The sequence below is a fragment of the Phoca vitulina genome, unplaced genomic scaffold, assembly GCF_004348235.1.
Source record: "Phoca vitulina isolate PV1807 unplaced genomic scaffold, GSC_HSeal_1.0 scaffold36, whole genome shotgun sequence".
NCBI lineage: Eukaryota > Metazoa > Chordata > Mammalia > Carnivora > Phocidae > Phoca > Phoca vitulina.
In genome coordinates, this window is record NW_022589739.1 from 8,340,695 (window position 1) to 8,357,341 (window position 16,647).

At 54.5% G+C, this 16,647-nt stretch overlaps 1 protein-coding gene across 3 annotated transcripts in view; it reads left to right on the forward strand.

Moving 5' to 3' along the window:
* The window catches only part of DENND2B (DENN domain containing 2B), a 146,626-nt gene that overhangs the window by 123,658 nt on the left and 6,321 nt on the right, over nt 1-16,647 (forward strand). For all 3 annotated transcript variants that reach the window (XM_032427015.1, XM_032427014.1, XM_032427016.1), the window contains 10 exons: nt 79-294; nt 1,218-1,314; nt 1,913-1,957; nt 2,949-3,133; nt 4,640-4,749; nt 4,966-5,035; nt 7,769-7,846; nt 8,434-8,574; nt 12,537-12,685; nt 16,263-16,440. In XM_032427015.1, coding sequence (XP_032282906.1) covers nt 79-294; nt 1,218-1,314; nt 1,913-1,957; nt 2,949-3,133; nt 4,640-4,749; nt 4,966-5,035; nt 7,769-7,846; nt 8,434-8,574; nt 12,537-12,685; nt 16,263-16,440 — 1,269 coding nt within the window. The remainder of the gene's footprint in view (nt 1-78; nt 295-1,217; nt 1,315-1,912; nt 1,958-2,948; nt 3,134-4,639; nt 4,750-4,965; nt 5,036-7,768; nt 7,847-8,433; nt 8,575-12,536; nt 12,686-16,262; nt 16,441-16,647) is intronic.

Sequence of the window (16,647 nt, forward strand, 5' to 3'; positions counted from 1 at the left end):
TGGGATTCGGGGGAGCCAGGGATGCCAGCCAAGGCATCTGTGCTGAACCCCTCTCCCCCATCTTCTCTCCCATGCCAGCTCTCCTTGAAACCCAGCAGCCAGTCCCTGCGCAGTGGGCACTGGTCAGAGAGGAAGAGCCACCGGCTGCCGCGATTACCCAAGAGGCACAGCCATGACGACATGCTGCTGCTGGCTCAGCTGAGCCTGCCGTCTTCACCCTCCAGCCTCAACGAGGACAGCCTCAGCACCACCAGCGAGCTGCTGTCCAGCCGCAGGGCCCGCCGCATTCCTAAGGTAGCCTCCCCAGGGGAGCCACCTGGGGCTGGCTGGGCAGGTGGGCGGGCAGGTGGGCAGCTCTCTCCCTCCCCTCCTTCCCTAATCTGGGGCTGCTTCCTCAGTTCTCCTTGAATAAATTCTGCACCCTTGCACTGGCCTTTCTTTTTCATCTGGTTAATTCTCTGTCTTATTACCAAAGATGCATTAAGTGATTCATGGGTGCACAGACGTTAGGGGAGGGACAGGCAGGCCTCTCTCCCAAGGAGGACTCCATGCCTTCCAGTGACCGGAAACCAGTCCTTTAGGAGACTCCCCATTAGTGAGTGTGGGGTGTGCACTTGGAGAGCTCTGTGCACACATAAACACTTCCAGGCTTTGAAGGACCTAGGACTCAAACCTGAGTCTTCCTTTCTCTGACTCTCAGAATTGAGAGTTTTCAGCACACACAGGCAGTCAGACCCAAATCCCCAGCCCAAAGCGGCAGGATTTAGCCAAATGGTATTTTTAGCCTGCAAACAATGCTTGGGTATATTGGGAATTTAGCTCCTTCCTGTCGTGGCCCCAGGTTATAGCCTAGAGGGAAAGGCTCCAGTCCTTGTTCCTGTTATTACGTCTGAGGAGCTCTTTGTCTCCGTTGGTTCATTGACTCTGGGGACCCAGAAGCTCCCATCCTGTGTAGTTTGATCACAGTTCCTTCCTCTGGGGAGCTAAGTTTAACATCCTTGTGTAGGGGCAGGAGACCACTTAGGGGACGAGGGAGATGAGAGCTACCGGCCCGTCTGCACTTGGGGTCAGTGCAGCAGGGAGACCAGTACTGGTCCAGTATGGGGAGGGCAGAAAGCTTGCACCTTGAGGGAACGAAAGGGCTACTAATCAGCCTTCTTGGAAATAGGGGCAGCTGATGTTAAGGTTATCTCACCTTCCCTGCTTTTCTCACCCAGCTTGTCCAAAGAATTAACTCCATCTATAATGCCAAGAGGGGAAAGAAGAGATTAAAAAAACTGTCAATGTCCAGCATTGAGACAGCATCACTGAGAGGTAGGCCTTGACGTCTGAGCTGGTTCAGGTGTCTGGGGCCCTTGGGCAGTAGGAACAGGGAGGAGCATGATCTAGCTTTAGTTTACCCTTCTGTGGGCCAATCCCAGGATCCTCCTGCCTTCTAGGAGGGTAGAGTCCTACCAAGAAGTGGCCCATAGAAGGGGAGGGCCAAAGAGGGAAGGAAACCATGGGATGGGTTAGTTCAGGCTTTGGGCTGTGAGGCCCTGATGAGGGAGGTGGGTGTGGGAATCTGCTTCTGGCAAAAGGAAAGGCCAGACTTACTGAGAACTGTGGTCTGTTTCCCATTTCAAATCTTGGCGTCCTGGAGGCAGGCCCTGTGATCCAGGCCTGTAGGCCTCTCTGCTGGCTCGGCCTCCAGCTCAGGCCTTCAGCAGCTTCCCCCAGAGCAGGACTGGATGGATAGGGGTTTGTATAGTGATTAGCACCTGCGGTTTGAGCTCAGAGGGACCCTGGGCCCAGGGGGGCCCAGAAGAGGTATGATCCATCCCTTGTGAGAAGAGCTGGGAGGGGGGCGCAGGAAACGTTGGCTGTGGGGCAGCGGCTCAGCAAGCGTGCACTCCTACTGTTACTTTTCCAGATGAGAATAGTGAGAGCGAGAGCGACTCTGACGACAGGTTCAAAGGTGAGGCGTGGCTCCCCGAGAGCACGGAATCCCTTCCCAGCCCTGGCTGTAGAGTCACCCCCCTTCCTCTGCACATATAGTTCCAACGTCCCCAGGTGGCCTGCTTTGGAGAGGCAAGAGGCAGGCAGGATAGCAGCCAACAGAGCTAAGAGCTGTAGGGGAGTCCCCTCCTACTGCGTGCAAGGCAGCCCTGGGAGGGTTGAACTCAGACGTCCCCCTTCACCTGGACTTCCCCACGGTCTTGTCCACAAGAACTGGGTGCTAGATTTGCCTGGTAAATGCTGCAAATCTGGAGGGTCAGAGGTGGGTTTAGAAGATTACAAGTACCTCTTCTGGCTGTAAGAATCGTGCCAGCCTGAGGAAACTGGTCCTCTGGAGGCCCTGAGACCACTTACGCCCCATATTCATAGAGAGGAGGACTGACACCTCCCTGAAAAGGTTTTGGAAACTTCCCGTTCCAGCAGCCTTGGATAAATCTCTGTTCTTTCTCTACTGGGAAACCTGCCTAGACTTTCCTGGATGGTTAAAGTATGTGAGAGCTAGCTCCCTCCTTCCGTCCTCCACTGGTCCCCCAGGCAAGTGGGCAAATGGACTTTGGGCTGGGGACAGGGACAAAGGGTCCAAGTCCAAGGACTCTGAGAGGGACCCAGGACAAAGCCTTCATGGAGGTTCGTGTGGTACTAGGCAGGGGTAGGTGGGTGCCTGGGTTTTGCCTGGCTTAGGCAGTCCTGTCAGTCCCCGCCCAGCCTGCAGAAGCTCCAGAAGGCCCAGCGCAGCAGCTCCCTGTGGCAGGGCAGAGCCTCTGCACAGGCGTAGACACTTTGCTCCTGCCACTTCAGCCCCAGACCCAGCTGCGAGAGGGTGTCAGGCCAGGCTTCTGCGCTTAGAGGTGGTCCACAGAGGCAGAGCCTGAGACTGGGGTGGAAGGGGGCTGATGTGGGGTCTGTGATGGTCCAGCCTGCCTGAGCCCTGACATACACCCTGCTCCCAGCCCACACGCAGCGCCTGGTCCACATCCAGTCCATGCTGAAGCGTGCACCCAGCTATCGGACTCTGGAGCTGGAACTGCTCGAGTGGCAGGAGCGGGAGCTTTTTGAGTACTTTGTGGTGGTGTCCCTCAAGAAGAAGCCATCTCGAAACACCTACCTCCCTGAAGTCTCCTACCAGTTTCCCAAGGTGAGGCCATCTCTCCCCCATCCCACCCCTCCTCTAGCACCTTCTGTCTGCCTGGCCCATCCCTGGGGCAGGAGAGATCCTGTTCCTGCCATAGCCACTCACCTCGCTGCGACAGCCCTGAGCATGGTGCCTGCCAGCTAGCAGGGAAGAGAGGGTTTCCGGGGCATGGGTTTGGGCCCGTGCTTGTTCAGAGGATGAGGGCGCAGAGAACACCTCCCAGTATGCCTAGAATAAAACCCAAATTGCTTATAAGGATGGCAAGGGGCCTGCGGGAGGGACTCCATGTACTTCTCATACTTTCTCTCTTTTTAACCACTGTATTGAGACCTAATTCACATACTGTTTAATTCAGCTATTTGAAGTATATAATTTGGGATGCTTGGGTGGCTCAGTTGGTTAAGCGTCTGCCTTCAGCTCAGGTCGTGATCCCAGGGTCCTGGGATCCGAGCCCCACATCGGGCTCCCTGCTCAGTAGGGAGTCTGCTTCTCCCTCTGCCTGCTTGTGCTCTCTCTCTCTCTCTCTCTCTCTGTCTGACAAATAAATAAATAAAATTTTAAAAAAATTTAAAAAAAAGTAAAGTATACAATTCAATGACTTTTAGTATATTCAGAGTTGTACAATCAATATTAGGACATTTTTTTAAAAAGAATTTATTTTAGAGAGAGAGGGTGCAAGCAAGCGGGGTTGGGGGAGCAGAGGGGAAAGGAGAGGGAGAGGGGAAGAGAATATGAAGCAGACTCCATGCCCAGCTTGGAGCCTGACAAAGGGCTCAGTCCCACGACCACGAGATCATGACCTGAGCTGAAACCAAGAATCGAGCGCTTAACCAACTGAGCCACTGAGGTGTCCCTGGAACATGTTTATCACCCCAAAAAGAAACTGTGTACCCCATTAGCTGTCACTCTCCATCCCCCCACCTACCTTCCCTCTTACCACACCTTCCCTGTCCATCACCAGCCAGCCAACCTGGCCTCCTTGCTCTCTGCCTCAGCCTGGAATGTTCTTTCTTCAGCTCTACACATGGTGGCTGGCTCTTTTTCATTCCTCATTCTCTGCCCAGATAGTACCTCTTCCAGGAGATCTTTCCAGATACCTAAAGTGTCCCTCCCCCTGTCCAGTTCTCTCTGTCATAGTGCCCTCTTTATTTCCTTTGTGGCACCCTTGGGGATTTCGTTGTCAATTGTCTCAGTCTCCTGACCAGAATGTGCAGGGACAGGGACCTTACCCACTTTGTCTTACATCAGTAGCCCCAGCGCGTGACACAGTGCCAGGTGCCACATAGAAAGCACTCATTTGGCACCTACTGAATGAATAAATGATGTCTCAGCTCGCACCCAGACCTCTCTGTAAGAATCGGGAATGGGGACAGGATTGCTGAGAAGCATGCCAGTTGGCCAGATGCCATCTAAAGCTCTTAGGGGAGGAGATGCTTCTCAGCCACCCCCCTCCACCCCAGGATCCATGTCTTCTCTCATCTGTCTCTCCCCAAATCCCTCTCCCTGCAGCTGGACCGACCCACCAAGCAGATGCGGGAGGCAGAGGAGAGGCTCAAGGCCATCCCCCAGTTTTGCTTCCCTGATGCCAAGGACTGGCTCCCTGTGTCGGAGTACAGCAGGTGAGGCCTGGCCCGGTCTGGCCGGAGGCAGGAAGGGGGCATCGGCTCCGTGACTCCCACAGCAGGGGCAACTGCACAGGACATGCTGGCGTCCTGGCCTCTGCTCTTACCGCCAGCTGGCCCTTCACCTCCTCCCTGGGAGGGCATTCCCTCTTCTGGGGTGCTATTTCCTGGGTCCTCTGACCTTCCCTGACGCCAGGCCCCTCCCCGTTCCAGTGAGACCTTCTCTTTCATGCTGACTGGGGAAGACGGCAGCAGGCGCTTCGGCTACTGCAGGCGCTTACTGGTGAGTAGAGCCGTGCAGCCCTGGGGGGACTGGGCCGCACAGTATGTGTGTGTGCGCCTTCCTCAACTCTGGCTTGTGTGGGATTCTACGTCCTGCTTCCTTGTGTGCTCCTCGAGGCCACCCCCAACACATGCACGCGCGCACACGCACGCACACGCACGCACGCAGGCACCCGGATGAGGCACTCCTAGGATGGCGGGACTCACAGTGACTCCTCTGGTCAGGCCCCAGGATCTAAGATAAACTGCGACAAGAGGAGAGAGTGGATCACCTCCTACTGGGCTGTCCTATGGTTTTAACTTTCCTATACTTTTTCTTCTCCGTCATTTCCCTTGGGCTCCTGGGCTCTGGTTGCTGATGCTGGAGTGTAGGATCATATCACCCCAGCTATGTGTGTGTATCGGACAGGGGTGGAGGACAGCCTTCCTCATGCCCATACCTGGCCCGCTGACGTGAGGAGGCCTCCTGTCCGTGGTCTGGTAGTGTTGGAGGCCGAGGAGGGACAGAGCAGTACCTTCTATGGGATTCTGGGAGAGATGCCTTGAACACAGGGGAAAGGGAGGGTTTTGAAAATATAGGCCATGTTATAGAGAGAGAAGCCCTTCCCCGTCTCCCTTCCCATTAGTCCTGGGAAATAATCAGATGGAGGTAAGGTAAAGAGAGAGTCCTGTTGCACTCTCCCCTGGAGTTCACTAGGATGTTGTTGGTTTGGGGTGTCAGCAGTGTTTCACGGTTCATGCCTTAATGGGACAAAGACTCACTAGATGCCAATCTAAGCACAGATGAGAAGGATCCTAGGCAGGGACCCCAGATGAAGGATTCTGGGCCATTCATTCATTCATTCTGAAACACATACCATACTCCTGTTGAGGGTCAGGCAACATGTTAAATGCACCTAAAAAGGAGTTAGACATGAATCCCATCCAATCCTCAAGGAATTTTAGATAGTCTAGTAGAGGAGGTCAGACTTTGAATGTAGAAGGGAAGACAAAGGGAATAAACTATTATTTAGGACCTGTTATGTTCCAGGCTAGATGCTTTAAGTATGTCATCTTCTTTAATCCTTAGGGGAGAGTTCATGAAGTAGTACTATGTCTGTCAGTTTCTATAGATTAAGAAATTAAGACTCGGGGGGAATAACTTGCCCAGGATCACACAGCCAGTGAGAGACAGAGCCAGGATTGACTCTAAGTTCTTTGATACTCTTGGATCGCCCCAAAGGGTAGTCTGGGGAGAAGGGATATTTGGATATTGAATGCCCGGTGAGTAGGGCTAAGGGAATGTGGAGCAGTACAGATGCCAGGTGGGGAGCCAGCAGAGGCCAGCATGCCCCAGATTCACCTGGGCCTGGAGACGAGCATTCCGAAGGCTGCCTTTGCAGGAATAGTGATGGAGCAGAGCTGCTCCTTTGCAGCGGGCCTGCTGCCCCCAGGGAAGAGCATGTTTGTCCTGGCGTGCTCAGAGAGGGCCTGGGCTGGGTCCCTGCCAAGGGGGCTGGCACTAGCTCGGCATTCCTGCAGATTGGACACAATGATTCTAACCCAAATCCCACATACTTGATTTAATCACTTGGGGCTTTAGGGGAGGCGGGGGAGAGGGAAAGAGAGAGGAGTGAGTTTCAGGCCTAATATGGACAAAAACAGATTCTGCCTTCTCTTTAGATCTGTGACGTTCGGCCAGCAGGTTTGGAAACTGAAATGGGCCCATCTGCATTTGCTTAGCAGCCTGCATGAGGGGCCAGCACCTGCTCTGTGCTCCCTCCCTACTCGGCCTTGCCAGGCACTCAGGCCTCTGAGCCAGAGGCAGCCACAGAGCCCTGCCAGCCCCTTGCTGGAGATGTAGACTCCGGTGGCGTCACCCCAACCTGCATTTGGGGGCTCCAGGCCTGGAGAGCTCTCAGGGCACATCTCCAGTCACTCACCTTTTCAATCCCCCTTTTCCTTTGTTCTCCTCTCCTAGCATACTTCTGTTCTCTGTCTTTGCGTCCCTTTCCCTTCTGTCCTGTCAGAAGGCAGCATGCTTTAGCGGTGAGATAGCAAATCAGAGGCCAAAACAGACTCCTGGCTCCATGACTTTTAGATGCATGTCCTTGGGCAATGAGTTATTCTTTTTGTAACTCAGTTTACTCATCTATAGAATGCAGATGATAGTGCCCATGTGCTATCTCTAACAGGCTTTTTGTAAAGTACCAAGCCCAGGCCTCAGATATGGTAAACATTCAATAAATAGTAGTTTGCCGCCCTTATCTCTGTTCAATTTGTCTTACTAGAGTGGGGTGGATCGAGGAAGGGAGGCAAGGGGAACCTAGAATGGGGATGTTTTACAGAATGTCCCTTGTGAGGGGCAGGGGACTCCATGGCTTACTCCGAGGAATGTACACAGGTCCCTCTCGTGACCATTGTGTCCTCTGGATTCCCAGCTTTTGCCATGTAAATCCACGAATCACCATCTAGCTTTTGCCAGGCTGCTTCCTCCTTCGCCAGCGGCCTCCTGGGAGGAACTCGGCAGGAGTCTGGCACCTTGGGCTGGAAGACCCAGTGGAGGCTGAAGCCTGCCCCGGAAGAGTGTCAGCCTTTCCTCTAGGGGCCTGGTTGAGTAGCGGTTTAGAAGAGGTTTGCAGTCGTCCACTAGAAGATCAGTCCTTAGTCCTCAGTTCCCCAGAAAAGGAGCCGGTTGTAGTAATCGTGCCTTCTCTGTATCTGTCTGTCTCTCCTCCGCCTCATCCCGACCCAGCCGAGTGGGAAAGGGCCTCGGTTGCCAGAGGTATACTGTGTCATCAGCCGCCTTGGCTGCTTCGGCTTGTTTTCCAAGGTAAGAGGGCTCTGGCTTACTTCCCTCCCCTTTCCCCAGCTGACAGCTCCCACAGGAGTATCTATAGTCAGCTCAGATGAGAAAACCACCTGTATGCATGAGCCAGCAAGCGAGCAGGCATGAGCAAGAGAATGCAAGAGCAAGTACAGGGAGCTCTGGGACTCTTTCCTGTTCCCAAGCCTGGCTCCCCATCTGGCCAGCTGGCATCTCCCCAGCTCCTGCACCAACATGGTCTGCCAATGTCGCAGTCTACCCTGGGCCATGGGCAGAGCCGGAGTCCTTGGGGACAGAGACCCCCCCTGCCCACCTGGGGAAGCCAAGTGCCCAGGGACCCGACTTACAAGTGGTGTTTCCTTTGCCCAGCTCCTGGGTGTGAGGCAAGGATGAGTTAGTGAGCAGAGCAGTCATTGAGTGCCAAGGGAAGCAGGAAGGCTAGAGTGTAAAGCTGCTGGCGAGACAGTCCTCCTGTCCCCTAGCTTTTGGCCCCGGCTGGTCAGATGCCAGGCTGCCCTCTTCTCTGCCCAGGAGGTAGGGAAGGGCAGTGTCCTGACACCCTTCCTCTTCGGGCTGCCGGTGGTTGGGCACAGGTCCTAGATGAGGTGGAGCGCCGGCGTGGGATCTCTGCCGCCTTGGTCTATCCCTTCATGAGAAGTCTCATGGAGTCGCCCTTCCCTGCCCCAGGGAAGACCATCAAAGTGAAGACATTTCTTCCAGGTGCTGGCAATGAGGTAGGGATTTCTGCTGCCTCTTCTCTCAGACTATGGATGGGGGCTAGCTAAGGCTGCAGTCCCTGGGAGGGGCAGAGCACGGCCCCTTCCTCGCTCACCGTGTGTGTACAGCTAATCAGTAAGGACTGGAAAAGTGAATGACAGAACTGTCACTGGGGCCCAACTCCCTGCAGCTCCTAGGGGGCCTTCCCTGACCTGCTTGGACTCAACTACATTCCACCTGCCCTCCTTTTATTCATTCATCAGCTCTTTACCGACAGTGCTCTCTCACAGTCAGGGATGGCGCCAGACCTTGGGGCAGCCATGAAGTTGAAGTAGGCCACAGCTCTGTCCCTGTGGAGTTCATAATCTAGTGGGAGAGACCAATATTAAATACATGTGTCTGCTTTTAAGTAGATAATTCCTGAACATTTTAAGTGCCAAGTGCAAGCGTGGGAGTAAGAGTGTGTGACAGGGGACCTGCTCTAGGTTAGGGGGCCCGGGAAGGCTTCCTCTGAGAAGGTGACTTAGGTGAGTAGAGTCAGCTAAATGAAGTGGGGGAGGGAGACTGAAAGAGAAGGGTGTGGATGGGAGAAGGTTATTCTAGGTAGAGAGGGAACAGCACCTGCAAAGGCACATGTCGGCAAAGTGACAAGGAACTGAAAAAAGGCCAAGATGGTTGAAAGGGTGGTGAGCAGGGCAGGATAGGCAGCGAGGGCCACATCACAGTGTGCCTGCTAGGCCAAGTTAAGGATTTTGGAGTTTATCTAAAGCAGGGTTATAAGATCTGAGAGACAATTTTAAAAGCTCACTCTGGCTGCTGTGGAGATCGTGGATCGGAGTGAAAGCAGGGGGACCTGCTAGGCTCCTATACAGTAGGACAGGAGATGATACGATAGTAGCTTGGCTTAAGGAGTGGTAGAAAAGGTAAGAAGTGGGTGGATTTGAGATACGTTTTAGACTTAGGATCAGAAGCACTTTGTGTTGAGTGGAAATATGCAGTAAGTGTTAGGGAGATTTTAAGGCTGACTCCCAGCTTTTTGGCTCGAGCTTCAGGGTAGTTGCCGGCGTACTGCCTGTGGAGGGAGCAGGCTCCGAGGAGGAAGCAGGGAAGTGGATTTTGTAGGTGTTATGTTTAAGATACCTGGGTGGCACCCAAGAGAAGATGTTTCGTAGCAGAAAGTGTAGATAGGGAAGAGAAGAGAGCCTGGACTCGGTCCTCCTCGGACCTGGGGAACTCCAACGTTTGGGGATCCTGCAAAAGAGGAGGAGCAACCCCCAGGAGTGAGAAGACAGGAGGGATAGCAGGCCGTGGCTTGGAAGCCAAGGAAGGGGGCATCTTAAGAAGGAAGGGGTGCTCACGTGAGGTCAGGATGAGGAATGGCCAGCTGCCTTGACAAGAGTGGATCTCAGTGGAGCAGGAACTGAGGGGCCCAGATACCTGAGTGGAGTGAGTTGAGAAGTGAAGAGGGGTGAGAAAGTGGAAATAGCCTGTATAGACTTCTCTTCGAGAGGCTTGGTTGTGAAGAGGACTTGGGAAGGGAGGGCCGTGGTTGAAAGGGGGGAGTTTGCGGAAGATGGTCGTCTGGAGGCTGGTGGGAATGACCCAGCGGAGGCAGAGGTGAAAGCGGATAGTCAGGAGAGGGAGGGGACAGTCAGACTGTGGCTGAGGAGGCGTCAGGGCTGTGGGATCCAGGGAAGGACTGGCTTCGGTTAGGAGAGATGGGCCCTTCCTTGTGTGATGGCAGGGAAGGGCCATGGCTTGTGGATTCTGGCTTTTCATCTGATAGCTTTGGTTTTCTCAAAATGGAAAAGAAGGTCATCCTCTGTGAGAGGTGGGTGCTAGGCTTTAGGAGAGGGAAGAAGAAATGACTTCGTTGTTACAGAGAGCAGGAAAGGGTCTGACTAAAGAAACACAGGGTGTGCTGGGAGTGGCGCGAATGCCAGTTCAGGGCTCTCTCTCAGCCTCTTTTCCCCCACCCTCCTCTGGAGGGACTTTAGGCTTTTTGAGAGGTCTGGCGCAGGATGGCTGGCCCTGCCCCGAGAGCCCAGCAGCATGCCTGGGAGCCCTTCGGGACGGCCCCGCTCTCACCAGCCTCACTTCTCATCACTCTGACTTGAATTGCTTACTGTCGCTGAACCCTGCTTCCTTTTGCCTTGAAGACTCTTCCCTTCTCTCCTTGGACAGCCCAAATGAAGTATCTTGGGCTCTGAGCCACTGCCCTGACCCCTCCCTGCCTCCACTGGGGCTGCTGCCCTTCCTCTCCACCCTCGTGGCCCCCCCCCACCACCACCGTGCAGACGTGAATCATGGCTTCCTCGGTCCAGACACCAGTCTCACAGCTGGGGTTGCTTCGACTCAGTCGGCCCCACTGGACTGCGATCCTTGAAGGCAGGGATGCATGAGAAGAGGCCCAGGTCCCACCAGCTGCTTCTGTGAATTCTCACACGCTGCAGGGAGCCTGGACCCCAGGGGTCGCAGGAGCATGGCGCTGTGCTGCAGAGCTGAGCCTGTCAGACTGCGTGAGGCTCTTGGGGGTGGAGGGGTGTGGGGGAGCATCACTGTGACTTCTGGGGACAAGGACGGGGGGCTCATACAGAGGCCTCTGGTGTCCGTGTGGTGTGGGTTTCCTTCAGGCCACATTCCCTGAGCATTTTGTGTGGGCATGGCATCGTGCTCATCCCTGGGCCTTCTAGGAGTTCACCATCGGTGGGAAAGATAGTGTCCGCTGATCGTTAGGGCACCTTGTGCCCCCTTTGCTGCTTCTCTGGGAGCCGGAGGGATGAATATTGAGCTAGGAGTTTAAACTTCCCTTGCTTCGACCCTGAGGAATAAATGAGATGATGTGGGGTAAAAGCCCCTGGAAAAGAGCTCTGACACCACGGGCTCTGCAAGGGACGTCAGTTTTCACCCTACTTAGCAGGAGGCCTGCACATCCTTGCTGCCCACATGCGCTGAGAGACCAAGGAGAAGACTAGGCAGGCCCCTGTGGTAAGCTGCTTCGGCCTGGCCTGAGCGTCAGCAGCTCCTCCTGCTCTCACTGCTAGGGTCAATTGCTACCCTTCACCCTCAGGGCTGCCCCCAAGGAAGTGGCTTTTTTGTGGCATAGCACTGACCTTGGGAGTGGCCTTGCAACCCCCCTGGAGGGAGGATAGCTAGGTCTGGCCCTGATAAAGTCCTGCTTCCTGGCATGGTGGTGGAATAGCCAGCCCTTCCCTGTGCCTTCCTTGTGCCTGGCACAGAGATTAGACAGGCTGATAGCGATAGAGGCCAGGATGGTAAGACAAACATGACCTCTGGAAGGAAAGTCTAGCAGGAAGGGAGAGGACATGACAACAAGGACACTAGCATTGCCTTCTGAGAGATGGCAGCCCAGGGATATGGAGATGCTGCTCTTCCTATGGCCTGGGGAGCAGCGATTGGTTGTGGGATCCGGTCAGCATGGGCGCCAAGACCTCTGCTTGGGGAGATGGACCAGGGGGCGGGGAGCACCCCACAGATGGAGCTGTGTGGTCTCCTTATTCTCCTGATCTGTAAGAGTATTCACCTCTCCTCCTTTTCCTGTGAGCCTGAGGGATGGCTCATCAACTGCTTCCCTCTGGAGCCTCCCCCACATTCCAGTTAGCCCTCTTGCTCACAGGCTAGGTGTCTGAGTACTGTGGGAACAGAGCTGTGGTCTGAGGGGAGAGGGAGACTGGGTCTTATTGCATAGTGGGGTAGATTAGAAAGCTGGAAAAGGGAGGGTGGGGAGGGAAACCTCTCAGAAGGCAATGTTAGTGTCCTTGTTGCCATGTCCTCTCCCTTTCCTGCTCGAGTTTCCTTCCAGAGGTCATGTTTGTCCTACCGTTCTGGCCTCTATCTCTATCAGCCTGTCTAATCTCTGTGCCAGGCCCAAGAAAGGCACAAGGGAAGGGCTGGCTATTCCCGGGAGTGACACCCACCTCGCCTGCCTTGACCCACTTCCCCCCTCGCTTTCCTGCAGGTGTTAGAGCTGCGGCGGCCCATGGATTCCCGGCTGGAGCATGTGGACTTCGAGTGCCTTTTCACCTGCCTCAGCGTGCGCCAGCTCATCCGAATCTTTGCCTCGCTGCTGCTGGAGCGCCGAGTCATTTTTGTGGCAGATAAGCTCAGGTAAGGCCCAGCAGGGCCAGGTGAAGACGAGGGGGAAGGCACGTCCACTAGTTAATCTGACATGTATTTATGAGCCCTACTGTGTGCCAGCTACTGTGGTATTGGTGTGGCAGGATTGAGAACCCAAGGGAGGACTTGGCCTGAGGGAAGAAGTGGGGCATTTCTTCTTTTGCCCCAGCCAAGAGTGTGCAGATGCAAATACGTGGATTTGGAGAAAGGTGGAATAAGGAGATTTCTGCCTGATGGCTGCACTTCCTCTGGGAGGGGAGGCAGGGCCATCTCTGTGGGATGTGGAGTTTGAGGGGAGTGATGAACTCTTAGGCAGAGCCACGTGAGGAAGGGGCAAGAGTACTGACTAGGCGTCGGAGGAGCGCTGAGCCCCCCAGGGAGGAGCCAGTTAGGGCATGACCTGGAGAGGTCACCTGGGGATTTGTGGAGAAGGACAAGGTGAGGCATTGAGGGTGCTGGGGAGCAGAGTGGTTGCAGGAAGGTTGGCCAGTCAAACCAGGAGAGGGAAAAGATGTCCAGGGACAGGAGGTGCCCGTGAGGCAGGGGAGCTGGTTTAGGAGGAATAAGAAAAGAGCCGGATGGATCATAGGTCTTGGTCCGAAATGTTGGCATTTATGATTTTAGAGGTAGAGGAGTTCCAGATGCCAAGATCTGGTTGTGGCTATGGGAGGGGTGGTAGAAGGGTCACAGAACATGGGGTGTTGTGGAAGGAGTTGAGCTCTCCTAGGCAGTCAAGATTTACAAGAAAGTGTCTCAGTCTATTCAGGCTGCTATAGCAAAGTACCAGACTAGGTGGCCTGTAAACAACAGAAATGTACTTCTCACAGTTCCAAAGGCTGGGCATCCAAGCTCAGGGTGCCAGCATGGATACGTTCTGGTGGGGCCCGCTTCCTGGTTCACAGCCAGAGCCTTCTTACTGTGGTAGAAGGGGTGAAGGAGCTCTGTGGATCTGTTTTATAAGCACATGAATCCCATTCACGAGGGCCCCACCTTCATCACCTAAGCACCTCCTGAAGGCCCCACCTCATATTTGGGGCTCAGGGTTTCAACATAGGAATTTTGGAGGGCACAAATACTTAAATCATAGCATGGAGTATATGTGGGGAGTGGACAGGCAGGTAGAGGATGAGATCTTGGCAACATGTTATGTATTTTTTTGGTCAGAAGATCCATCACGGGAAGAAGTGGTTTCTTTAAAATGGTGGAATTAATTCAGTCATTTGGACATTTATTAACCCACCTGCTCTGTGCCATACCATATGCCAGGTGCTGATAGGAGGGGCAGAAAAGGACAGTCCTCTTTCGGGTTGGTCCTCAGTAGGCCCAGGCTCTCTGGGGTCTTCCTTTCTGTCTGTGTGAGGGGCTACTGAGGGGAGCAGGAGAAAGGGACTCCTGCATGCCTCACGGGGCACTGGGCGGGATGCCAGGCCACCCTTGGCCCAGGAGAAGGAAGAGGAGGAAATGCCAGGCTGCTGACTTTTCCAGAGAAGGCCCGCTTTAGAAATGCAAATGGCCCCTCACTTCCCGCCCCAGCCTCAGTGTCTCTGTATCCCACAGTTGTGTGTGTCTTGCTGTCCCTCAGGAAGGGGCTCAGGACAGTACCCCGGTGGAGCCCCTGTCTGCTGCCTCCCTGCCACCCATGTTCACTGTCCCTCAACAAGGGAGGCTCTAGTCTGGCCAGACTGTGGTGTCCCTACCGAAGCCTAGACCCTGAGGTTTCTTTTTCCTGAAGGTTCCATTCCCTCACTCAGGGCTTCCTCTTTGCCACCCCCACCCGTAGCCCAGCTCCAGTAGGGCTCTGAGCACATTCCTGCACCATTCTGGAAGGAAAGTACCCCAGGGCTCTGTTCTTTGCCGGGCTCAGCATTCAAGTTCTGCCACTCTTGGGTCTAAGAAGAGATACCCACTCTCCTCAGGGTCTGCCTGTGACTGGAGAGGGGCAGGGTGGGCAGCCCAGTGATGGCACCCGGTCTGGACTGGGTCAGGGCTTAGTGAGTCCAGCCAGCTCACGTTCTGTTGCTCACATTCTAGGTTGTCCACAAATCCTTTGTCCCTCCAGGTCTAGTTTTGATGTCTGAGTATGTGGAAGGGGTGCGCCGTGTATGTGTACAGGCTCTGCAGTGATTAGCCCTGGGGGCTCTACAAGACCCTCTGTCTCCAAAGAGCCAGGCCTATTGGAGGGGAAGGTGGAGATCAATGTGTCCCTCAACACTGAGACAGCCCTTTTCTAGATCTTCTCCAGATGGCTCCGCTCGAGGTGTGGGGAGCTGCTGTCCCCAGGAGAAGGGCTGTCAGAGCCAGGATACCTGTGTCTCTGCCTCAAGGCCCGGCACTATTAGGTGTCTGTAGGGTGGCAGGACAGCCAAGCAAGGCACTGGCTGACGAAACACTTGTGAACATCCAGGGGTCCTTCTAGAAAAGGGGGTTTGTTTCTGTCATGGATTGGAACCATGTTCTCTGACTGGTGGGGCATTAGTCAGGAAAGGGGGGAGAATTCCTGCGGGAGCTGATCAAGTAGAGTCTATTGTGGCTAATAGGTGGGACTAATAGAGGCAGAGGGTCAGAGTGGGAAAATCAAGCTTAAAACTGAACTTGACTGTGGGCCTCTGCCTCCTCATCTATAATGTGGTCCCCAGAGGAAGGCCTTTGATTCTCCTCCCAGCAGATGGGTTGTTCAAGCCAGGTGTGTCTCCTGTGTTTACCAGTGCCCCACACCAGCCCTCAACACACGTGGGGAGTGCACACTCACTTCTGCTCCTTCTAGCTAGCACCCTAGAGGTCTTCCTCCCCTCTTGCATTGGTCATTCTGCTCAGATGGCTGGTCCTGGAGTGCTGCTGGGTCTAGAGGCCCGGAGCCCCATCTAGGCCAAGAGAGGGATGACCCCACTGAGACCTTAGGTTATTTTTTGGAGCCTGAGAAGAAAGATGGGCGTGGGCACTTTTTTCAGCTTGGTAGGAATGGTGCCGGGCTCCTCACCTCGGTCAGTGGTCCTCAGACTACTCTTTGCGATTACAGCGAGGAAGGGTTGGATAGACGGCAGAGTAGTCAAGTGACACTGGGCTGGGAGACAGGACAACTGTGTCCCAGGCCGGCCCCTTATGAAACTGACCCTTAGTAGCTGTGGCCCCAGTTATAACATGTAGAATTGATAAGACAACCTCTGAGGGTCTTCCAGCTCTTACACACTACAAATCTGTGATCGACTCTTGCTCCCCTTGCCTTCATATTCCCTGGCTTGAGCTGATACTTCCCCACCAGGTTAGGCCTGTCTGTGATTAGGGTGGCCCTTGGTGGTATGTATGTGAGTCGTTTGTGAGCTTAAGTGTTGCTATGTACCTTCATGGCTGTTCCTAGGTCGAGTCCCAAAGAAGGTCGGTACCAGTGTCCTTGAGGCTCTGAGTGGTGGGAATGTGGGGGCTTCACCAGTCTGCAGGGTCAGATCCTGACCTGAACTCCATCAGCACTTTTGTTGCACTGGGTGGTTTAACCTATAAAAGGATGCTTGAACTCCCCTTCCCCAAAGGTCCTAGGCCTGGGCTCAGATGCTTGTCTCTGTCTGTCTACCAGTACCCTCTCCAGCTGCTCCCATGCCGTGGTAGCCTTGCTCTACCCCTTCTCCTGGCAACACACCTTCATTCCTGTCCTTCCGGCCTCCATGATTGACATCGTCTGCTGTCCCACACCCTTCCTGGTTGGCCTGCTCTCCAGCTCACTCCCCAAACTGAAGGAGCTGCCCGTGGAGGAGGTGGGCCATTGTCTGGGGGACCAGCTGGGTGAGAGGTGGAGGAAGGAAGGGACCGAAGGAACAGAAACTCCCAGGAGGGAGGGAGGGAGGAGCAGAGGGGGAAAGGAAGGGACCAAGACCACTGGGATCTTCTCACTTGTGGTCCCTGGGCCTCTCTACCCAGCTCCTGTCCCTTTTCCCTGGGCACTCTATCCCTGGTTGGAGTTA